Raw genomic sequence first — 26,229 nt, 5'->3', positions numbered from 1 at the left:
TAATGATATTTTTTTCTTTATTTTCTTAAGTTTACATGATTTTTTAAAAAGTGTTCTACAACAGATATGCCAATAAAATAATTATGTACAATTCTTTATAGATTTGATAATATTGTTAAAACCTATCACAATGGCTTGAAAGACAGGAAAAGGATTTGGACGGATTTTACAGAAATTATCATACAGATGAGAAATGATAAAACAAGGTAAATGTACCTGTGAAATATTGTAAATGGGGCGTGGATAACACAAACCTTGATCAACAGAACCCTGCAACATAATTTTAAGCTAAATCTGATAAACCTGATGATTGAAGTCCTGAGCAAAGACCTATTGAGACCAAACATTTTTAGGGTGTTTATAGCAAATATAATTATCCCTAGAATATTTTCAAACTCAAAAGGACAAGAGTTGATGAATGACCATGAAGTTTTGCTACCCTGTACCTTTCTGTTATCAACTAATACCATTGTCTCTGTAGCTGCCAGTCTGTCTGTCCCAGAAAAGCTTTGATGTCACAATTTGAGAAACTGAAGTTGAATGCCTGTTAATATTCCACAGAAGAATTATTCAGATATTTACTTCTCATGGTCTCTGTCAGGGAAACTTGAAATCACCTGTTGTATACTTGGTAGTCATTTACCTGGAATAGCCCAGAAGATAGGTAGTCTACACAAAATACATTAAAATAAATAAGCTTGATATTGTTTGTGTTAAATGAAGGAAGGGGTTATATTATCCCCTCAAACGCTGTCACAAGCACAGCTCAATATAATTAGTATAGTATACAGTGTATTTCCAATGACTCAAATATAAATAAAGCTGGATAAATGTATTGTATATCAAAACTGTTCTTAACAGAAGATAATGCCAGTTCAATTAAGTATAACATGCATCTTCATATTATGTATTCAAATCACTAGTTAATATAACTATAAATTCAAAAGATTTAATTATCTATACTATTGACCTACCTAAGGAAAAGCTTAACAGTCTAGCCAAGTCAAATAACTAAGAAACCAGTAAATGTCATTATAAATAAAGATAATAAGCTGTTGTAAATTACCCCAAGATAAACCACTTAAAAGAGTCCCTTGGATATTTCTGATAATTCATTATAAATACATGAACACACGATTTGTTCTTTGAAATATTGAAATCTTCCACTGGCAAAATGAATTCAAAGTTTAAGATACATTAATTGTTGAGGAAAATTAAGAGAAAACAGAATACATGTACAGGATATTTGTATGCTAATTGCTACTTACCAATGAAATTTGAAATTTCAAATAAAGTGGGTTGCAGGGGAGACAACTCCAGCAGGCCAGGTTATTTCATTATAAGGATGTATGTCCTCGGCTTATTACAATAAATAACTACTTACAAACATATAGTACATTATCAATTTAAACCACAGAATTAATGGAATGTTTTTCTTTCCACATTCATAATGTTTTTACATTAAATGTACACAGTACAAGTCTTTTATTGATTAGGATGCAGAAAGCAGAAAACTCTCAGCAGCCAAAGGCAGGTTTGTATTTGTGTCTAATGTGGATTATAAAAGAATATTCAGCAAAACACAATATAAATAAAAAAATAATAATATAGAAACAAAATCAAAATTTTATAAATGTATTTCATCAACAATTAATTAATTCATATACAGGACTGAAGTAAACTGAGTTTTTATTCAGGTATAACCACTGTGGTCACCATATCTAACCACATTTATATAATCAGTCATAAAAATGTAACATAACAATTGCATACTGAAAGCCTATAATTTAGAACAATATTCACTTTTTTTAAAATAACGAATGAAAAACCACCAAAATTTTAAAAAAATTTACTGCAAGGCTGCATTTTGTTTTAAAATTCATATTTTAATATCTTTTTGATATAATCTATCCAATATTTATTGTCAATATTTCAAAAAGTTCGATTTTATACAATAACTGGTGTTAACCAGAAGGTACAATCCACTTACACTAGACGATCACCCTATTATTTACATATCACACAAGCTTCGGTACATACCACTCATACAAACTGGTTTTACAGGTCACATCATTTGGCACTACATGTTTTGAAAAACAAAAAGAAGGAAAAATTAAATTGAAAATGTTTTTCTTCATGAAATTAAAAAAAAAGCTTTATTTATATTAAAAAATGAAATTACGCTTTCATTTGTTAATTATACACAAACATATATTGTAGCAGTCTACCATACTATAGAAAAATGGCCATTGCTTGGCAAAAAGACCCTCCCTCCTTTTTTCTCCCCACTTTTATTTAGTAATTTCAATTTTTCAAAAACAAAATATCCTCTCAGTTTTGTGTTGGGATGGGAGTTTATAGTCAGTTGTATTGAATACGCCCGTATTTAGCCAGAAAAATGAATGTACACTTGCCTCTGTAGATTTAAAACTTGACTTCAGCATTAGGATTACACATGCACCAAACAAGTTAAAAACAAACAAAGCACCAAGATCGAGCAACTAAATTGAGCAAGATAAATCATTAATAAAAGAAATTTATTATTTTCTTTTAATATCAAAAACATTTTCAAATAATAAGTGAAATATTTTAAATATTAATCTGGTTTTTAATTCTTCTTGAAACTACATATATTTTTTATACATTTTTTTTTAATTGAACCAGGAACATTCTGAACAGGTACATGCAATATATTTGATGTATGATCATAAAAAGCTTTTAAACAGAGCTACAATTTACCCTGATTAAACAATATTTTCAAAGATTTCATTCATAAATATCTTTAACAGTTTTTACAATACAAACTATTTAAACAAGGGAGACAACTACTCAAAGCCTCATCATTTAATAAGGGGAGACAACTGCCCATTTTTTCACAAAACTTCTTTCTCTATTGTTGATCTCTATGTTGAAAATATACATAATATGGAAGATATCAACAACTACAGAATGTCATCCTGTGCTTCAATGATTATTTTCTTTGCCATAATGTGATAAGCTCCCAACATATCATTTACTTATTTTTCTTATATGTCAGAGTTAAATATAAATAATGTTGTTCAAGAGTGAAATAATTTATTCAAACAAATCCTATAAAGTTTGTTCAGTATCATTGATTTACTGATCATACAATGAGCTTAGAATATGACATCAATGCCAAGTATTTCATGAAAAGATTTCTTGAAAAACGATTGTTTTTGTGAGAATTATAAATGTTAACAAGTTATAGAATGCCTGTATCACCATGCTTTGTCTGATAGGTAGATTGGATCGAGGTGATGTCAATGGTGATGCTGATAAGATAGTTTTATTTCCTGATTTTCAATCTGATTAACTACAAATCCTTATTATCACTCCGTTTCTTAGAGGATCTGACAACATCACATTTGGGGTCACATTCTGGTGACCTTTATGCTTCCTGGAAACAACATTCATCACAGCGTGTATATACACAAAGGTATTGTTCAAAGGCAATTACCTATTTGATTGGCCACTCCAAAAGGTCGACAGAACTTGACCCCAAATAGGATGTTGTCAGATCTTCTATTAAATTGAGTGAGAAATAAGGATCTGCATTTTAATCAGATTGCAGATTTTCACGACATAATTAGTCATACACTCATCGAAGTATGAAACAGATGTGTATTGCATAAAGATGATAGATACAAACATAAGTCAGTGTATGGTCTAAAAAAGTTATACAGAAATACAGTCTTCTCTCACAGAAATAAAATAAACCTCAGTCTGACAATGTTTTCATGAACATAACAACAAAATAAATACATTCTCTATAGTCATAAAAAAGCATCGTTTAACATAGGCATGGCATGTATAGATAGTTACATCACAAAAATATTTATATATCCATTAACATCATATGCAAATTATGCATTTGATTATAAGTTCATTAACAATGTATCTCCCTTTATATCTAATTCCTAGATAGTTGTGCTAATCCTTTAATTTAAAGTTTAATCCACAGGAATCACAGTTTGGACATATTCACAGGTCAATTTTGACTTAGTGTGATGCAGAAAGTTTGTGATAAAACCATCTAGTGTTGATATCGAGGTCAACCAATGGTTGAAGTTTAACCAATGATGCCACAGCCAGTTGGTGATGTCACAGTCAGTTTGTGATGTCACAGCCAGCTGGTGATGTCACAGCCAGGTGGTGATGTCACAGCTAGTTGGTGATGTCACAGCCAGTTGGTGATGTCACAGCCAGTTGGTGATGTCACAGCCAGTTGGTGATGTCACAGCCAGTTGGTGATGTCACAGCCAGTTGGTGATGTCACAGCCAGTTGGTGATGTCACAGCCAGTTGGTGATGTCACAGCCAGTTGGTGATGTCACAGCCAGTTGGTGATGTCACAGCCAGGTGGTGATGTCACAGCCAGTTGGTGATGTCACAGCCAGTTGGTGATGTCACAGCCAGTTGGTGATGTCACAGCCAGTTGGTGATGTCACAGCCAGTTGGTGATGTCACAGCCAGTTGGTGATGTCACAGCCAGTTGGTGATGTCACAGCCAGTTGGTGATGTCACAGCCAGTTGGTGATGTCACAGCCAGTTGGTGATGTCACAGCCAGTTGGTGATGTCACAGCCAGTTGGTGATGTCACAGCCAGTTGGTGATGTCACAGCCAGTTGGTGATGTCACAGCCAGTTGGTGATGTCACAGCCAGTTGGTGATGTCACAGCCAGTTGGTGATGTCACAGCCAGTTGGTGATGTCACAGCCAGTTGGTGATGTCACAGCCAGTTGGTGATGTCACAGCCAGTTGGTGATGTCACAGCCAGTTGGTGATGTCACAGCCAGTTGGTGATGTCACAGCCAGTTGGTGATGTCACAGCCAGCTGAAGATGTCATTATTAGCTTATGGTATCCTAGTTTGTCCTTTTCTACCTAAAATCCAGCTCCTCCTCGTCTGTCTAAGGACGGTAGTTGATAGCTACTTACAATGTTCTTCGTTTTATTTGCTGGCTGAAAATGACAGAAATATAAATATATTCACTGGCATCTCATTCAATTTTTGTGTACAAGGTATACAAAATGTTGTGTCTTTGTTATTTTCAATATATTTACAAATACCAGTACATAAATCCGTGACCTGAAGGGCACTTACTGACAATCGTACCTTTACATAAAAGCTTTGATGCACAATTAATCACGCCACATTTTAATTTGGTTTCAAGATCTCATGCCAAATTAAACGAAAACTTGTACCTTGCGAAAATAAAGCGGTTAACATGCAGCATATCAACTTCGCTAGCCAAGGGTATTAGTCCGATTCTCTTTCTACTACCCTTGGCATATCTCACTTCAGAATGGGTGGGCATATCTCACTTCAGAATGGGTGGGCATATCTCACTTCAGAACGGGTGGTCCCGCACTGCGCCACCTGCTTGATCACCACAATTGTGCCCCTTCCATTTACGTAATAAGCAACCAATTAAAAAGCTTGTATCATTGTTGTATGGTTGAAAACATGGCACCGCCCTATGAAACACGAGTGTTGTTTGCGACAGATTCAAAATACCAAAGATGAACATGTGTGTGAGTTATTTGTTTATTAGTTAGTTTGGACACCAGTTTTTGTGTTTCATGCAGAAGTTCTGTAATGTCCAATTTTGTAACGAGATCGCAGTATATCTTTTAATTAACACCTGTTCTGAAGTGAGATATGCCAAGGGTAGCAGGAAGAGAATCGCTGCTGACTTAATACCCTTGGCTAGCGAATTTGGCAGCATATATACAGTATACATACAGAACTGTATTCACTTTACATGAATGACAGGACGTTATATCCTACTGTATTTGTATGTTTACTGTTTCTCACTCTTTGGCCTCCTAAAATCCCTAAATTACTATATTACCGCTAATGAAAGAATTAGGTTATCCAGAGACAATTTCTCTTTCACTCATTCCCCCTGAATACAGATTTTGAACTCTTCCATTGCATAGACTGGATTACTTCATTAAGCAATTTCAGGGATGTACAAGTTAAATAAAAACTTCATGAAATCAATCAAAATCTTTGAATTGTAGTGTAAGTAGTGTGTCTTACCTTGTGTGGTTTGTAGGTGGCGTTGATACTGGGCAGGAGAGATAAACTAGGGGCGCCCTGGGCATGGTTGTAGGAACTAAATGAACTGGTGTGAAATGAGGGGTTCAGGGAGTTGGCATGCATTGGAACTTTTGGCAAATTAAGGCCCGTATGATTGGAGAAATGGTGTGTCTCTAGTAGTCGTTTGTGTCGCTTCTGTAATACAAAAGTCATAGAATCTTTTACTCACTAAATAAGGTTGATGAATTGATTACTATGCTTCTTCTTTAATTAACACTATACATACCTTGGTATATAGATGTAGCATTTGCTTTTACACAACAAATTAACAATTATACAAATTCAACAAGTATTTTGTTTTAGCATATTTTTACTTGATGCATATTAAACATTGACTACCAGGTACTATATTTTGAGGGTTTTTTAATGTCTGAATGTTTAGGTGTCTGACATTCTTCAAAATACCCTCCATGTCTATGCCGTAAAAAACTAAGATTTACCTGTTATAGTTGCGTTTTCTTTAAACCAAACATATGTGGTAATTGTTTATTAGATACCAATCTAATATGCTTGTCATGTAGAAACACTGGTATGGCATCAATTCAAAACAACAACTTCCATAAATACTAATCTACATTTTGAGTGTTAGAATACCTTTACCCATAAAGTGATGATTAAAGTCTCAGTAACTAGGGGAGGTAACCCTACCTTTCTTCTGTCCTTGAAGAAGTGTGGATGAGTGGGAAGCGACTGAGCTTTCGGTAGACTTGGCATTGTGCGGCTGTCTTTTTCAGACTCAGTCTTTTTCTTCTCAGTCCGCGATGTATCCACCTCTATCCCTGATGTTTCCGACGGTGGTGCTTTAATTACGTCTGTTTTCCGTTCCCGCACCTCTTTTTCTTTTTCCTCCTGCTGCTTGGCCTTGGCTAACATAGCCTGACGCTTATCTGCGTCCCTGTTAACATCAAAATTATCACAGCATTATAAAACAGTAGGTAGATAAATATTGATATTTTACAAGCTTACGGAGGATTAGGAAGCTGTCAACTTTAGCTCTGTAACTGTACCTGAGATCCTTGAAGTAGTTATGTCGTATGGCCTGTTTGGCCGACATCCTTTCATCAGGATCATAGGTACACATCTGGTAGATCAGGTCGACGGCCTCACTAGACACATGAGGAAGTAGGCGTTCCACGCCGGTACCCTTCTTGTGGGGGAAGTTGAAGTTCATGCCGCGTGACCTGAAAAAAATTAAACGACCAAAGTTTTCAACGAGTTCATATTTCATATTCAGTCCCTATCCCTAATTCTTTTTTTTCTTCCAGAAAATTGTTGAATTTTGCAAAAGTTACTCAAATGGTTATAATCTAATAGTTTAAAGATAATTTCTGTTCTTGTAAATCATTAATGGTTAAATATATTTTCATTATGGAAATTAAAAAAAAAAAATATATTGGTCTTTTGCTTACAATAAGTTCCATCTGTAATTACTGTCTGCATTAGGCACTCAAACGACAACTTACTTTTTGAGTTTGTTGAGAACACTGGGATCAGGGGTTCCTAAAATGTCATGTATCTTAGCTATCTGGTCGACTTCATTAGATCCGGGGAATAATGGGTGAAGACTGAACGGAAACAAAATGTCAGCTCATTACAATTTTTCAGTAATCATGTTGAAGATAAAAATGTAAAAATGAAGATTTAAAAAAAAAAATAATTTAAAGATGCTCCACGGCCGACAGAGCATAAATGATACTCATCGTTTGAACAATACTTGGTGTTTAGGCGTGTATATATATGTCTACTTAACACAAAAAATAATATAAAATAATTTATTTTGCTTTTGATGTATACGAAATCGGTACTTCATTTCATACAGGACATAGTGCCACACATTTTTTTCAGGATGCAATTTATTATTTTTTAAATATTTTTATCTTGAAGTAAAATTAGAAGCTCAAACTTTTCTGTGGTTGTGATAGTGTAAAGTAGCTAACTTTTGTAACAAAGAAAAATATTAAGTCGTCCGCTCATATTTTTGATAGAGAAAAAATACCGTTTTTCAACCGTGTAGCATCTATAATGCACCTAAAAACAAAAGTGAACTTCAAAGCTTTCCAAGGAATTTAATGCTGGCAAAATCAAACTATTTCCAACAAAAGTAAGAATTTCATAATAATGATATCAGTCTAACCTGAGAATTACGTAATAATGATTTTGAGAATTTTATAATAATGATTTCAGTCTATCCCGAGTATTTCAATAATGATGATATCCGACTTACCTGAGAATTTCAAAGAACACACATCCTACACTCCAGATGTCCATCTTATAGGTATAGTACCCATCCGTTAACAGACACTCTGGCGCTCGATACCTGGGGGTCAATTTGTACAGTATTTATTATAATGAACTTTCAAATATATTCATAGAAAAACTTCAGGATGTTGATTCATCTGTTGATGAGGCTATCATTCTAAACTTCTTAGGGGCACACACCCCTTGCCATTACCCTAAACATCCGTAATCAGTACCATAACGGCCAACATTTCCATGGATAATGGACATCAGTGATCATGGGAAAAACAAGTTTATAGGTCGTAGGTTAGCAAAAATTATTTTGCTTTTCTGAAGTTTCCTTATTAGCTGATTTAAACATAACTTTGCATACTGAATAAAATTGGTTTTCAGTTCTGGTGATTAAGTCTATAGATGTCCATTATATTTGATGTTTTACCAAACCATCAGCTACAGATATTGTTTCTTGAGTAGAATATAGTATATGTCACCCCTTTTCTCATTAAAACGTTTGAAATGTTGCCAGCATCATTTTTTCAGAATAACATCTAACTTGAGCTTCCAATATTTTGATATGTTTATTCTTAACTGGTAATTGTCATAATAAGCTAAGATGTTTATACTTTATTTGTAATCATTTGAATATTAGCTTACCATCGTGTTGAGATATATTCTGTATACGGCTGCTTTGAGTACACACTTCTACAAGATCCGAAATCAGCTAGCTTCAGGATGTCCTCCTAAAACAGGTCAAACGTTTGTATACTTCTATTATATAACAGATGTACACTATACTGGAGATGTAAATGTTGAGATGATATGTAGAAAATGTGGTGCTGATACAAGGAAGGGGAGATCACTCAAAGATGAAAATCAAATTGACCAGAAAAATAATGGATTCAATACCATTTCTCCAATTAATTTTCTTAGCATTGAAAATGAGAAAGAAAAAGCATGATTTTAAGTGTTTTTTTTCTTCTTAATACAATATATATGTGCTCTTAATACAATATATATGTGCTAACAAATTGTCAATAAAATATCAGTCAAAACATTATCAAGTTAAAAGGGGAATCTAACATAAATCAATACAAATGATCCATAAGCAATATTTTCAATATGTTAATGTTTGCTAAATTATTACCTCTTACTCGTGAATTTATTTGGATTATGATATATCATGAAATTTGATACAGGAGAAAAATTAGGATGAAATTCAGGTATATTTCAAAGTTTAAACAGATATATCTATAAACAGAATAATGTAAGTAAATATAAAGTGTACATGTACATACAAAAACCTGAATACAGATATAAAGTTATATGGAAAGCTAAGATGAAAAAAGCCATATGAATAAAAGATGGTAAATTTTAGCTTTAAAGAGTTATAACACTATGATAAACAATCTATTGAGCTATCTGTGATGTTTATAACTGGTTAGTCCAAGCCCTACCCGACGAGTCAAAATATTCCTGTTTTACACAATAGAGTTATCTTCTCTTGTTACCATAAGTTTTTAAAAATAAGTAAAACGTGGTATGTAATAGGTTTGTGAGAAAAGGTCATAATATTTTCACACAATTAAATGAAATAATACTTATACACACACTTTTTATAAGGGGAGATAATTCTGTATTGCAAAATAAACACACACTAGATACCATAAAGGTTAATTTGATTTTATATTTTGGTTTTGTTTTGACAATTAGACACTCTCTTTTAACTTTCAAGCTAAGAGGAATAAAAGCACCACAAGCCGTTTTTTTTTATTACACAAGTATTTGTCTCAGTTCCAACATGGATAGGTATAGTACTCTGTCCTCAGGACTTTGATCTATGATATATTGTTCCAAAACCCTGAACAAAATTGCATCCATACTGATTCTCTTCTTGTATATTTGCTTGTGTAAGCATTAATTCATTATCTACATTGGGTAACTATGATGTTTTCTATCAAATTTCTGACATGACTCAAACAAATTTGATTACCCTAGCAACCAATATATGTACATGATAACCGTTAAGGGCAGGTAACTCTGCACAGAGACAGTCAGAAAAGCAGTATAAGATAAAGTGGTAAAGTGTGTGTGAATGTAGAATGATAACACACAGTTGTAATAAAAGCCAAATTATATGTGTAACAGTGATTGGCACACTGAAAAAGTTTAAAACAAGCACCTTATCACTGGACGCAAGCTGTAAAAACAACGGGCTAAGTCTAAGTATCATTTCATTGGTCGACCTCTGAAGTCCGCGGCAATTACATCACCGAAATATAGAAACATATTCCACAAGCAATAAGCCTCAAAACTAGGATGAAACATTTAGATATTTAAGGTGAGGGGACTTGTTACCAGACACCACTTCTAAGTTTCAAAATCAATTCTTATCACTGAGATGAGGCTTTGTTAATTGCTGGCAGAATATGGTACAGCTTCTATCATGATTTTAGTTACTTTCTAATAAGTAGATGACTTTTTTTCCCCCAAATTACTCCTTTAAAGTTTGGTTTAAGTTGACATTGTGAAATGTTTAGTCAGGTGACCAATATTGGAAAATGGGAATAAGAATTATATATGCAAGACTTTGTGCAAAAATTCTCTCTACTAAAAAATTCTACTCTACCATGAAAATTTCACCTAATGTATAAGGTATAGCTGTACCATACATCTCGCCTAACTTACCTTTATTAGAATATTCTCAGGTTTTACGTCTCGATGAAATATTCCATTCCTGAAATAAATAAAAGCAGACACTTTAGTTCTAATATTTACAATAGTAATTAAATTTCAAACAAAATACAGCTTGATATTATACTATTTTACTAATTTTGCTAGCATTCATAAGGAAAAAATCATTTCAAAATGTGATATTCAATGTCTCCATTTTCAAAAAATTATCAATATTGGAATATTTCAATTAAATTTAAAACAAAATCATCAGAGCATATTCTACAACAAGACACAATCAATTTTATACAGAGTTAGAGAAAGACCAACTACACAGCATTAGTATTGAAAATCAGTGGGTCATGCTATAGTCAGGAAGGTCGAAGTAGAGATCATAAGATCAATGTTTGTATAGAGGTCATCAGGTCCATAAGGTCAAAAGGTCAATGTAAACCTTACTATTTTGAGGTCAGAAAGTCAAAGTAAGTGATGAGATTAGTAGAGGTAAATGTTGGAGGTCAAAGTGGCTATCACAAGGCTTAAGGTTTGTATGGAGGTCAGAAGGTCAAAGCGCTATGGCTAGCAGTCTAAAGTCAGTGAGGAGGTCAAAGTTATTGTTGAACACAGAGGTCAAGGTTAGAGTACAGCTCAGAGGTCAAGACTATTGCAAAAATAGGTCAGAAGTTTAAATAGGTCAGAAAGTCAAAGTAAGTGATGAGAATAGTAGAGGTAAATGTTGGAGGTCAAAGTGGCTATCACAAAGCTTAAGGTTTGTATGGAGGTCAGAAGGTCAAAGTGCTATGGCTAGCAGTCTAAAGTCAGTGAGGAGGTCAAAGTTAATGTTGAACACAGAGGTCAAGGTTAGAGTACAGCTCAGAGGTCAAGGTTATTTCAAAAATAGGTCAGAAGTTTAAAGTAACAATACAGATGTACTAGATTATTACTGTTGATGAAGAGGTCTGTCAGAAGGTCAACAAAAGCATACAGATCAAAGGTTAATGTGTAAAGACAAGGGGCAGCACATAAATGTGTAATAGAACTAATATTATAATATGAATTCTATCAAGGTTTATAATATGACACAGCAAAATAAACACAAGGAAGCAATGTAACCAATGTACCAGCTTTGTTAAACAACCCTGTCATTACCCAACTGGGGTAGGAACAATCTCTGATATCCTTATAGATTTTAAAAAGTTTTATAGCATCAAAAGCAAATTTCATACGCAGTTATTGACAAGTCTTGAACAGGATAAATGGTCATTGATTTTTATAAACATCTAACTATTTAAAGGTATAGTTTCAAACAATTTTCATTTCAGTTTAAAAAAATTCATTCCAAGATTTAAAAAATCTATTGATATGCATCCCTGAATCTAACAGATTGTGTAATAATTGTCATAATTATCTGTATAACAAATCAACCGACTGGGGAAATTGTAAACAAGAGAAAAAGATATTCATATGTGGTCATTTGTATGTAGCTATGTGTTAACAAGAGAGTCAGATACCCATATATGGTCATTTGTATGTAGCTATGTGTTAACAAGATAGATAGATACCTGTATGTGGTCATTTGTATGTAGCTATGTGTTAACAAGAGAGATAGATACCTGTATGTGGTCATTTGTATGTAACTATGTGTTAACAAGATGATAGATACCTGTATGTGGTCATTTGTATGTAGCAATGTGTTAACAAGAGAGATAGATACCTGTATGTGGTCATTTGTATGTAGCTATGTGTTAACAAGAGAGATAGATACCTGTATGTGGTCATTTGTATGTAGCTATGTGTTAACAAGAGAGATAGATACCTGTATGTGGTCATTTGTATGTAGCAATGTGTTAACAAGAGAGATAGATACCTGTATGTGGTCATTTGTATGTAACTATGTGTTAACAAGAGAGATAGATACTGATATCTGTGTTATGTGGTCATTTGTATGTAAGTCTATGTGTTAACAAAGAGATAGATACCTGTATGTGGTCATTTGTATGTAGCTATGTGTTAACAAGAGAGATAGATACCTGTATGTGGTCATTTGTATGTAACTATGTGTTAACAAGAGAGATAGTACCTGTATGTGGTCATTTGTATGTAGCTATGTGTTAACAAGAGAGATAGATACCTGTATGTGGTCATTTGTATGTAGCTATGTGTTAACAAGAGAGATAGATACCTGTATGTGGTCATTTGTATGTAGCTATGTGTTAACAAGAGAGATAGATACCTGTATGTGGTCATTTGTATGTAGCTATGTGTTAACAAGAGAGATAGATACCTGTATGTGGTCATTTGTATGTAGCTATGTGTTAACAAGAGAGATAGATACCTGTATGTGGTCATTTGTATGTAGCAATGTGTTAACAAGAGAGATAGATACCTGTATGTGGTCATTTGTATGTAACTATGTGTTAACAAGAGAGATAGATACCTGTATGTGGTCATTTGTATGTAGCAATGTGTTAACAAGAGAGATAGATACCTGTATGTGGTCATTTGTATGTAGCTATGTGTTAACAAGAGAGATAGATACCTGTATGTGGTCATTTGTATGTAGCTATGTGTTAACAAGAGAGATAGATACCTGTATGTGGTCATTTGTATGTAGCTATGTGTTAACAAGAGAGATAGATACCTGTATGTGGTCATTTGTATGTAGCTATGTGTTAACAAGAGAGATAGATACCTGTATGTGGTCATTTGTATGTAGCTATGTGTTAACAAGAGAGATAGATACCTGTATGTGGTCATTTGTATGTAGCTATGTGTTAACAAGAGAGATAGATACCTGTATGTGGTCATTTGTATGTAGCTATGTGTTAACAAGAGAGATAGATACCTGTATGTGGTCATTTGTATGTAGCAATGTGTTAACAGAGAGATAGATACCTGTATGTGGTCATTTGTATGTACTATGTGTTAACAAGAGAGATAGATACCTGTATGTGGTCATTTGTATGTAGCTATGTGTTAACAAGAGAGATAGATACCTGTATGTGGTCATTTGTATGTAGCAATGTGTTAACAAGAGAGATAGATACCTGTATGTGGTCATTTGTATGTAGCAATGTGTTAACAAGAGAGATAGATACCTGTATGTGGTCATTTGTATGTAACTCTGTGTTAACAAGAGAGATAGATACCTGTATGTGGTCATTTGTATGTAGCTATGTGTTAACAAGAGAGATAGATACCTGTATGTGGTCATTTGAGTACTATGTGTTACAAAAGATAGATACTGTATTTTGTATGTAGCTAATGTGTTAACAAGAGAGATAGATACCTGTATGTGGTCATTTGTATGTAGCTATGTGTTAACAAGAGAGATAGATACCTGTATGTGGTCATTTGTATGTAGCTATGTGTTAACAAGAGAGATAGATACCTGTATGTGGTCATTTGTATGTAGCTATGTGTTAACAAGAGAGATAGATACCTGTATGTGGTCATTTGTATGTACTATGTGTTAACAAGAGAGATAGATACCTGTATGTGGTCATTTGTATGTAGCTATGTGTTAACAAGAGAGATAGATACCTGTATGTGGTCATTTGTATGTAGCTTGTGTTAACAAGAGAGATAGATACCTGTATGTGGTCATTTGTATGTAGCTATGTGTTAACAAGAGAGATAGATACCTGTATGTGGTCATTTGTATGTAGCAATGTGTTAACAAGAGAGATAGATACCTGTATGTGGTCATTTGTATGTAGCTATGTGTTAACAAGAGAGATAGATACCTGTATGTGGTCATTTGTATGTAGCTATGTGTTAACAAGAGAGATAGATACCTGTATGTGGTCATTTGTATGTAGCAATGTGTTAACAAGAGAGATAGATACCTGTATGTGGTCATTTGTATGTAGCTATGTGTTAACAAGAGAGATAGATACCTGTATGTGGTCATTTGTATGTAGCTATGTGTTAACAAGAGAGATAGATACCTGTATGTGGTCATTTGTATGTAGCTATGTGTTAACAAGAGAGATAGATACCTGTATGTGGTCATTTGTATGTAGCAATGTGTTAACAAGAGAGATAGATACCTGTATGTGGTCATTTGTATGTAGCTATGTGTTAACAAGAGAGATAGATACCTGTATGTGTATTGTATGTCATTTGTATGTAACTATGTTTGTAACAAGAGAGAAAATAGATACCTGTATGTGGTCATTTGTATGTAGCTTTGTGTTAACAAGAGAGATAGATACCTGTATGTGGTCATTTGTATGTAGCAATGTGTTAACAAGAGAGATAGATACCTGTATGTGGTCATTTGTATGTAGCAATGTGTTAACAAGAGAGATAGATACCTGTATGTGGTCATTTGTATGTAACTCTGTGTTAACAAGAGAGATAGATACCTGTATGTGGTCATTTGTATGTAGCAATGTGTTAACAAGAGAGATAGATACCTGTATGTGGTCATTTGTATGTAGCAATGTGTTAACAAGAGAGATAGATACCTGTATGTGGTCATTTGTATGTACTATGTGTTAACAAGAGAGATAGATACCTGTATGTGGTCATTTGTATGTAGCATTTGTGTTAACAAGAGAGATAGATACCTGTATGTGGTCATTTGTATGTACAATGTGTACAAGAGATAGATACCTGTATGTGGTCATTTGTATGTAGCTATGTGTTAACAAGAGATAGATACCTGTATGTGGTCATTTGTATGTAGCTATGTGTTAACAAGAGATAGATACCTGTATGTGGTCATTTGTATGTAGCAATGTGTTAACAAGTATAGATACCTGTATGTGGTCATTTGTATGTAGCTTGTGTTAACAAGAGAGATAGATACCTGTATGTGGTCATTTGTATGTAGCTATGTGTTAACAAGAGAGATAGATACCTGTATGTGGTCATTTGTATGTAGCTATGTGTTAACAAGAGAGATAGATACCTGTATGTGGTCATTTGTATGTAACTATGTGTTAACAAGAGAGATAGATACCTGTATGTGGTCATTTGTATGTAGCTATGTGTTAACAAGAGAGATAGATACCTGTATGTGGTCATTTGTATGTAGCTTTGTGTTAACAAGAGATAGATACCTGTATGTGGTCATTTGTATGTAACTATGTGTTAACAAGAGAGATAGATACCTGTATGTGGTCATTTGTATGTAGCTATGTGTTAACAAGAGATATATACCTGTATGTGGTCATTTGTATGTAACTATGTGTTAACAAGAGAGATAGTACCTACTTGGCAAGCAGACCATTAACAGACTGACATTGATATGGTAGTGAGGATTTACTTGTTTTGCCTACTTAAGTCAGATAGGTTATAAGGTTGGTAGTATTGCTTTCGTGATACACCTGTGTATAAATAAGCCTCACTGTGTTACAATAGGATATCATGCATGTTAATCTAAAGCAAAGCCAGAAATTGTAAATCAAACTGGGAGTTGAATTCATTAAGAATTCAATGAAGAACATTTATAATAGTTGGATAAATTATCATCCATTTGATGAATCATTTTTCAAAGGCAGTATTCAAACTAAAATTTCTGATATTAATTATTCACTGAATTTAATACTCCTTCTTTTCTAAATATACCTAATTTGATGGGGATTTTGCATTAGCGATTAAATTATCTCTTAAAAAGTAGAAAATATGATAGCATGCAAAGCTAAGCATTCACAGCCAATTCTCACCAAAAACCTCTCTGATAGGTTAAAACGCTATCAAGATTTTAACCAATCAGATGCCTTGATAGCAGGTTTGGTGTCCAATCAGTTCTGTTCTACATACCTATGTAAGTGGTCTACAGATTTACAAAGCTGATACATATAATTTTTAACAGTTGCTTCAGGCAAACAATGCCGTTTATCTGTAAGGAAATAGAAATAGATGTCGTAGATAAGAGGGTCAAAAGTCACCCGACGGATCTCCGAATCATGTGACCCTCTAAACCTTTACTGCATTCTCTGTGACAAATTTGACATTCTCATCTTTATCGTATATATCAGTTATGTATTATCGTATATTTCAGTTATGTAGAGTTATATACTCTTGTGAGCAGATAATAAACATTTTGTCTTTTTCATCATAGGATAAAGTAACAAATTTTGAGATAATGGCAATATTTCCAAACTGAAGCTAGTGACATAGCCATAAAAAATGCCGTGTACATGTAATTGGATGTAACCATATAGGACTATTTCAACTAAGAAAATAATTAATGAAATTAAACGTCAGTAATGTCCTTTGGATGAATGCCTAGCTTTTAGGTTCACAAGATTATTATAATGTATTTGAAGATGAAAATTCCCTTACTTTTGATTGACAATTCCTATAAAGGAGATTATTATATTATATAGACAGCAATAAAACATATAAAAATAACATCACTTCAAACAAAGAGAAACCAATTTGTCAGAGAATGCAGTTACAGTTTAATGGGGTCACATCACACCAATAACTCACACCCATCCGCCTCTTAACAACATGGTCTCTTTTATTTTTCTTTTCAAAAGAAAAGTAAATGAGACAAAAAGATTTTCTTATCTAAATTAACAGTAGTTTGATTTGTTAATCCATATTTTCATTAATATGGATTTATGTTGTGATATTCCTTTCCCCTACAAAAGGTGTATACTATGGGTACTAGCACAAACTCAGTGCAGCCATGCTTCCTGTAGATATGCAAACAGGTGATATAGCAGCTCAATTTTGTCAATTTGTTACTTCATTCATCTTTCCTTTTATTCCATATTTTTGTGAGCGATACATTGGTATACTTCCCAAATTAGTTTTGTGTATGTATCTCTAAAGGAAACATGACATGCTCTATTAGAGGAAGTAACAACAGAAGTGAAGGGACTACAGTGCTACATCTGTGTCCTACGACATTCAACACCAAGAGTTACGCCCCTTACCTATGCATATGTTCAACAGATTTTAAAAGTTGATACATATAGTGTTTTACTTTCCGTTCTGGTAAGTAATGTCTTTTTCCTGCAAACAATATGTTACTTGTTTTAATAAAAATAGAAGAAAAAATAAAGATATAAAGAAACTAAAAGTATACAATATGATTTCCATTCAATTGTTGCGACTCGATAAACAACGTACTTACTTAGTAAACCAAACATGTACATGGGAGCTAACTCTCCCAGCATAAAACACTTTCGATAACAGTTGTCCACTTTAAAAATCAGGTCCAATGAAAAGTGTTTTTTTTTAAAAAACTAGTTTGGGAATTTTGGTAATATGACCAGGCCCCAAGATCATGTTAAGTCTGGCCCCCAAGATCATGTTAAGTCTGAAACAGTCTAAATCGTAGACTTAGCCAATCAAAGACGACATTACAAGAAGTTAAATCATTTATGATAGACTAAGTCAAAACTGAAGTCTAAGATTCTTTCATGATCCTAAACCCAGGAAATGCACAGTAATCTGAGCAAAAAACAAATTATACAAATACATTACAATGCAGTCAAACCTGTCTATAAAGACCAATCAAGGGACCAAGAAAAAGGGTCTTCAGAGCCAAATGGTCTGGACAAACTGTGTTGATATTGTAAATATATAAAAGAGCGAGTCCAACACAGTAGTTCCTTCCAGTAAGCTGATTTTTTAATCAGATAGTTGTTGGCATGTTTCGACTTTTAGTGAGCCGTCCTCAGAACCTGTGTTGATATTGGTAAGATGGTCTTATGAAGTAGGTGATCTTCATACAAACGTGGTTTCTAAGACAGGTTTTACTGCACTCTTATGAGGAATCACCTAACCAAGGTCAAATTATCGCTACTCTGTAAAGTAGGTGAAGAATTTATTATTGATATTGTTACCATAGAAAACCTATAATGAAAACATCAGTTCAACACATGAGTTATTTAGTCAATTTCTATAGTTTATCCTTTATGACATTTGCATGAATAATTCAGCAACATCTAAACACTCATGAAATCAATAGTTTGTAAATCATATGATCAGTGAAGCATGAAATGACAAAAATCCTATAATATACTTATGGGATATGTAACTGTTGGAACAAATACACATACTTAATTATACATCACTATAATACCTGTTAAGTTTCACCATACATACAAGAAAACAATGTTTCATATGTACATTTTTTTTAGTTCTGTACATAGCATCATTTCATTGAGGCTTATGTATAAATTTGGGAGTTCAGTGAGCTTTTCTGCATAAAGCCTGACATCATTAAATCAAACATTTTAGTAGGTTATTCTCTTTGAAAACGATATTTGCAAATTATTTCACAATATTTTCAAAATTCTTGAATAAAAAGGTCTTTTGTATTCACAGGATCTGATACACATATCCTGAAACTATTTTTTCCTTTGTTGTTTTGGTCACCGCCCTGATCCAAAATTAAACTTTCAACGTTCAGTTTATTTTTGTTTTATTTTAAAAAAACACCTAATCACATTAAACTCTGATATGATATGAATATACATCTGAGCAATGGATACAGAAAATTTGTAAAGGGAGACAATTCCAGTTGATAGCGTACTGTACAATTGTACTCATCAATAATCATGTACCTTATTATCATGAGGAGAGAATTTAATTAGTATCTAATGTGTAATACGATGATATACTATACAGAACATTCCAAGCCTTCAGGGAAATTACCCAGTATTTCACAGCAGGCAATGAAGAGAACATGTCGGATATTATTGAGCAACTAAATGGAGAACATGTCAGGCACTGAGCTATCATAGAGGCCTATAGACTGGTGAGGTAACTTCTATAGTCGTCATTCGTAAGACATGCGTAATGATTTCAAGAGTTAAAATAATCTATTTGATAATACATGTGTGCTGTGTTAAAAAGGATTTTACAATAATTTTGCTTTGGAGTGGGTCGTTAATATCTGCTAAATATACATTCGATCATATGGCAGATATCTGCCTTTTTGTGTCTGTGTCATAATTTCACATAATTACTTCTAATAGATGTGTCATTAAAATAAAATCTCATGGTAATCTAATATCTACATGAATATGTACTTTCTGAAGTAATTTTTACATGACATGTCCTTTTAACTAGTCAGCACCAGTATTAAATAAGCTCTTGATGGCTATTTCTGACATCTCTCATTAAAGTAAACAACATGGTAGATATGTCCTATAGATCCATATGATATCAAGACATGATAGTACAAGGTTCGACAGGACATTATGGACAGGGAACACAACGTATAACCCAACCCCCTCCTCAGCCATCAACAATTGGGGCATAACATAAAAACTTTTCAGAAATAATATACATAATATACCATATCTTCTTTTGTGCTAGTTTTGGTTCCATGTGAACATCTTTTTAGAATATTTCAATGATAATCAAGATTTTAAATCTTTAATCTGGACATGTTTTATTTTAGATTTTGTGACCGCTTCTGAACCAAGTAGGTTTTTGGAATAATTAGGACCTTCATTATCTTCCAACTCGGTCCAGAACAAGTATGACTGATAAATGCTTAAAATAACATTGTTCCTTGTAATTGTCGTGAAATAAAAAAAAGAATGTAATAAAGAAAACATCCTCTTTCATTTAGTATTATATATACACGAGCTTCGAGTTTATAGAGTATATCTCTATAGATAGTAAACTCATTATACCTGGGCATAGCTACCCAGCACGGCCTCTTGGGAGACACTCCATACCTACAACTACGGAAGTTTCCAGTCGGGCCTTTTTATCTCACCACAGGGGAGATGTCCTACAAAATACTTGTACACACTTTGGGCCGACTTTATTTTGTCAACACCACAAATACACCTGACAGTTTGATAATTGAGTGTAAAAGTTACATCATTAATTGTTAATGCATAGTAATATCAACACTTGGAAGTCGGGATCGAAAACACAATCAAGAATCATGACGATACACATCACAAGCTAACATACCCAGGTACATCATTTGAATGTGGCCTGAAAGGAATGAAGTCTAGCTTTTAAAGAATTTAACTAACCAATACACGAAATGCAAAAAAAAAAAAGTTGAAGGAGAAAATACCATAACATTTCTGTATATTGAAAGTGAAAGCATGTGTGGTGTCTAGTTTGTAGAAAATTCATAAATTATCTTGGTGACCTTTTCTGTAACTTTGATATTTGCTTCATAAAACTGAACAACTCCAATACTAATTGACTTGGTGACCTTTATCTATGACCTTGACCTTTTCATGACATGTCAGGCTGACTCTGACATGTTCTAAATCCTGGTGACCTTTGTTGATGACCTTGACCTTTATACCATACAGCAAGTAAGCACTGAGATATTTGAATGGGACATTTACACACTCTAGCACAAAAGGCAGACACAGAGAAATTGACCTTGATCTTTCCATCAATAGGAAGACAGAACAAAGGCAGCATTTACCTAACGATGCCTATTACAATGACTTTTAACATTACATAATAGTCATGCTCAGATAGGCATTGTCCTGGTCAGCTTTACCCTTAACCTTGAACGTACATATATTTCAAAGAATGTTGGAAGGCTAGCTTTCTGTATCCACCCAGCTTACTGGAGTAACAAGGTGCTATACATACTAGATGCCAATCGAGACAGGCCTTAACGGTGTTACTGCTTGTTGGAAGGCATTATCAGCCTGGAAGGAATTTCACCTGATGGATTTTATGGTCAATAGAATGTTTGAATAAGTATCTATAAGCAATCAATTATTATTAATTTAGAGCCAGAATTACTCAACTTTTTGAATAAGTACTCTTTCCTATCACAAAAGGCATTTAGTACCCAGTAAAAACGCAATAATCCACTTACTTAGGAGAATATAAACCAGTAAAGAAAGCAGACGGATAAAGGAAGAAAAAATCTATATTCTCACTTAGTGATAGGGGCTGCCTAATTGGTTGGTTTGGTAAATACCAAGTCTTTTACGCTGACATAATTACAGGTGTATCAGCCTCCTGGAAACTGAGTAAATGGAACAATTTGTTCTAAAGGCAACCTAATTGTTAGCTGGTCATCATTATTAACAATCATGTCGACTGACACATCTACAATACTGCTGAATCATAGATAATTAAACAATTACTGCCCAGTCTTACTTAGAATGGTAACCCAATGTTCATAAGTAATGTAACTCAATTTCCTTCTATCACTTCTAATCTTTGTTCAAGGGCTTTCGGAAAACAAAGTAATACTTGATTTCAGGCACTATAACCTTTTACAACATGTGGGGTTTTCAAATGACATTGTAACCCTTAACTACAAGGTTACCTGAAGAAATGTAACCTTTGACTACAAGGATACCAGTAGACAGTGTAACATTGACTACAAGGTTGCCAGTAGACAGTGTAACCTTGACTACAAGGTTACCAGTAGACAGTGTAACCTAAACTACAAGTTACCAGTAGACAGTGTAATCTTGACAACAAGGTTACCAGTAGACATTGTATACAAGGTTACCAGTAGACAGTGTATCATTGACTTCAAGGTTACCAGTAGTCAGTGTAACCTTGACTACATGGTTACCAGTAGACAGTGTAACCTTGACTACAAGATTACCAGTAGACAGTGTTACCTTGACTACAAGATTACCAGTAGACAGCGTATCATTGACTACAAGATTACCAGTAGACAGTGTATCATTGACTACAAGGTTACCAGTATACAGTGTAACCTTGACTACAAGGATACCAGTAGACAGTGTGACTTATAAAGAAATCTTAAGATAGTCCAACCCTCACTAGCGTTGTTACATCTCATAAACATGGGAGACTGATAGATAGAGTAGACTCAGGCACCTGATCCACAAACATTGTTACGTGGTAACTACATCTCAATGTATTTTTCTCAGCAGTCATACATAATTTATACCTTCCAGTAAGATTTATTACTAACAAAACATCACAGACTTGTTGTAACCACCTCGGGATGATAATGACTAGCACAGATGATGCTGCTTTTGGCTAAAATTAGTTCCATTTATTTCGGTTTTTTTTAAACAAATAAATAAATCAGACCATGGAATGGGTCAATAACACAGTATCTACCTGCAGGTACCAAAATACTGTTATAGACAGTTATTACCTTGGAGCTAAGGAATTTTGTTTACTTTCAGCTTCATTCACTGAGAAGACTTTTCTATAAAATACTAGGATCGAAACCTTGATTGCTGCTGTGGGCAAAATTGGTTGGTAAATTAAATATTTTCTAGGAAATTAATACATGTTAAAGATATAATTATAGTGAATCATCTGAAATATAAATGTAGTGGGATTTAATTTATAACCTTCCCAGAAAAAAAAAAAATTATCCTCTAGCAAATAAACACACAAAGTGAAATATTCTGATTTCGTTATCATGGACGTTTTGGCATTTGTGACTTAATCACGGTGCTGTTGAAACATAGTGAGATTGATAATGACATCATAACAAAGTTTTAATCAATACTCAAAATGTAGTAAATTAGGACAAAGAGAAACAATTCAAGTATAGCATGCATGCCACCTTCATCGTCATATATAGAAGCAGGACATGACGAGACAGGGCAGTGTTGAATATGGATATCCTAAACTCTCTTAAGACAGTTGTATGAAGGAATGATCTATTTGTACCAAAATATTATTAATCGATTACCTTTGACTGAGATGAGCATGGCTATTTGTTACTCTGAAGATTATATATTGACAGGTGTTAATGAGAGAAAAATACCTTAATCTGAAGGTTGATAAACATCCATATTCACCTTCAGCCACAGTTTAAAAAACAGTATGTTACTTGGAATTAAGGCTAATGGTTTGTTTATTTCATAAAATATATGGGGACACCTTTTAGGAACACAGATTATACAATTATTGACCTTTCTAAAGGTTGATATAAGTATTTATCAATCCTAGAACTTGAGTATATCAGGGACAAATATATTTATAGCTGCAAATTAAAAATCCTCAATTATTGCAACAGCAAGACCAACCAGATAACAAAACAATAACTGTATAACAAACAAAGCAACAAATCCTTATTGTATTTTGTTTTTGGGGTATGGAGAGAATTCAGTAAATACTTACCCCGTATCAGTTCATAGATGTTCATATCCATTAGCTCACATATCAGCACCAAAGTCCCAGACTTTTTGTCACTGAAAATAAATGAATAATAATAAAGAAATAAGTATAATAAAGTTTATTTCTGAGTTTGAATTTATTTTGATTAGCATATAATGTTGTGCTATTTTTTATGTGTTTTCAATAAGAAAATGATAGGGGTGAATTGTTAAAATTTCAATTTATTTCTGTTAAATGATTTTTCAAATTATGTGATTATAGGAGCTATCACAAAGCCTGTAATTGTGTGCTTTATAGTATTGTTGACCTTTGACCTGCAGACTGCTCTATTTTTGCTCTGAATTTTTAAGTGGGTAATGATTATACTTTAATCATACAGAACTTGTCACTTACAATAATTATAGAACCATGCACAATTTGGGACTTGCAAATCTGTACATGTCTAATTATACAAGATCATGTGAAAATTTTTTCGGAATGTATAAATTTCACTTGTTTTCCAAGTTAACACATGATTATCATTTGTAATACAAGATAAAGGTGGTTTAATTCTTCAGTATTTTATATCAATTGGGACACTAAAGAAAATATCTCATTTGGTGCCTGTTCCACACTGTAACAGATACCAATTTAGCAGAATTGAGAGAATCTGATAAAATATATTTATCATAATGTGATAGCCCAGCAATCTGAATTACAGCCCTTTAAATGTACCTGACAATGGCCTTGATTTATCACCTAGTCAGAAATTTTTGACCGACCCAATCACACTAATATCAATCTGATAACATTAGGGAATAATTAACCTTCTACTCTGATTACCCCTATAGACTATAATGTGAATGGAACATATCAATTGATAGGAGAGTTCATTTTAATAAATAGGTGAAGACAGGTTCTTTCAAAATTATTTGATAGAATGGCATAAAAAACATCAGGCAGGATTAAAATACTGAAATGTTAGGAAAATTATCAATCATAGTATTTTTTCCATTCTTATTTCTTTTTTGTAAAACTTTTCACATCATTTGAAATACATTTAGTGCTTTATAGTTTTGCTTTTGTAATTAACAATTACTAGAGTAATTAACAGCTTAACCAAAATTGGGTTGCCTTAAAAAAGAGTTTGTTCTTTTTTGCTTCTGCCTATTAATCTTACTCATAACTTGATAAATTTGAACCATTTACAACAAAATCAACATTCAATCGTCAATATTGGAAACCCTAATTGCTTTGCTATGTAACCTTGTACAGCCTTCCTAATACTGTACACATAACCTGACAGTTACATAATGTGACTGTAGACATAGGTACATAGCTAATGTAAATAAAGAGACGTGTGTACACACTATTTGTTGAACCCTTTAATATCACAGTTAGGTTTAGGTGTTTAAAACTAAATTCTCGTTATGAAGATCTACTCGGTTACGGGTGGGTGACGATGTTAGATTGGTGGCACAGTGGTAAAAGGGGTCTGACATTATACCACTAGCCCTCCAATTCTAGACCATGGTTAGGACCGCCTGATATTCTACCATCAATCTTCCAATTATGAACCTTAGTTGTACAAGTATAGTACCATTCTACCATTAGCCCTCCCATTCTGGACCATAATGGTTGAACAGCAATAGTAGAAATTCTACTAGCCTCCTAATTCAGGACCAATTGATGAACGAAGTGGGAAAGTTGTAACGACATTATACATTGTATCACAAGCCCTCTAATTCAGGACCAATTGGTGAACCAAGAGGGAAAGTTATACCGACATTATATCATTATAGCCCTCTTATTATGGTCATTGAGTTAGAGGCTTGTGTGGGGCTGTAGCCAGGTCTTTGGACTCTGAGTTAGAGGCTTGTGTGGGGCTGTAGCCAGGTCTTTGGACTCTGAGTTAGAGGCTTGTGTTGGGCTGTAGCCAGGTCTTTGGACTCTGATTTAGAGGCTTGTGTGGGGCTGTAGCCAGGTCTTTGGACTCTGAGTTAGAGGCTTGTGTGGGGCTGTAGCCAGGTCTTTGGACTCTGAGTTAGAGGCTTGTGTGGGGCTGTAGCCAGGTCTTTGGACTCTGAGTTAGAGGCTTGTGTGGGGCTGTAGCCAGGTCTTTGTTCTGAGTTAGAGGCTTGTGTGGGGCTGTAGCCAGGTCTTTGTTCTGAGTTAGAGGCTT

The 26,229-nt window shown here is 33.9% G+C and overlaps 1 protein-coding gene across 5 annotated transcripts in view; it reads right to left on the bottom strand.

The window, feature by feature from the left end:
• LOC138318347 (MAPK/MAK/MRK overlapping kinase-like) overlaps window positions 1-26,229 on the bottom strand; it is a 57,914-nt gene continuing 31,685 nt past the window's right edge. For 2 of the 5 annotated variants that reach the window (XM_069260634.1, XM_069260638.1), the window contains exons 4-14: window positions 24,072-24,142; window positions 16,806-16,884; window positions 11,049-11,097; window positions 10,543-10,560; window positions 9,018-9,103; window positions 8,350-8,442; window positions 7,589-7,690; window positions 7,133-7,306; window positions 6,774-7,020; window positions 6,066-6,260; window positions 1-4,981 (exon numbers count right to left, since the gene is read on the bottom strand). In XM_069260634.1, coding sequence (XP_069116735.1) covers window positions 4,904-4,981; window positions 6,066-6,260; window positions 6,774-7,020; window positions 7,133-7,306; window positions 7,589-7,690; window positions 8,350-8,442; window positions 9,018-9,103; window positions 10,543-10,560; window positions 11,049-11,097; window positions 16,806-16,884; window positions 24,072-24,142 — 1,192 coding nt within the window. In that variant the 3' untranslated portion in view covers window positions 1-4,903. Of the gene's footprint in view, window positions 4,982-6,065; window positions 6,261-6,773; window positions 7,021-7,132; window positions 7,307-7,588; window positions 7,691-8,349; window positions 8,443-9,017; window positions 9,104-10,542; window positions 10,561-11,048; window positions 11,098-16,805; window positions 16,885-17,932; window positions 18,012-24,071; window positions 24,143-26,229 lie in introns of all 5 variants that reach the window. The other 3 variants (XM_069260635.1, XM_069260637.1, XM_069260636.1) reach the window with 3 other exon arrangements.

The sequence above is a fragment of the Argopecten irradians genome, chromosome 3, assembly GCF_041381155.1.
Source record: "Argopecten irradians isolate NY chromosome 3, Ai_NY, whole genome shotgun sequence".
NCBI classification, from domain to species: Eukaryota; Metazoa; Mollusca; class Bivalvia; order Pectinida; family Pectinidae; genus Argopecten; species Argopecten irradians.
This window is presented reverse-complemented; position numbering and strand designations above follow the sequence as displayed.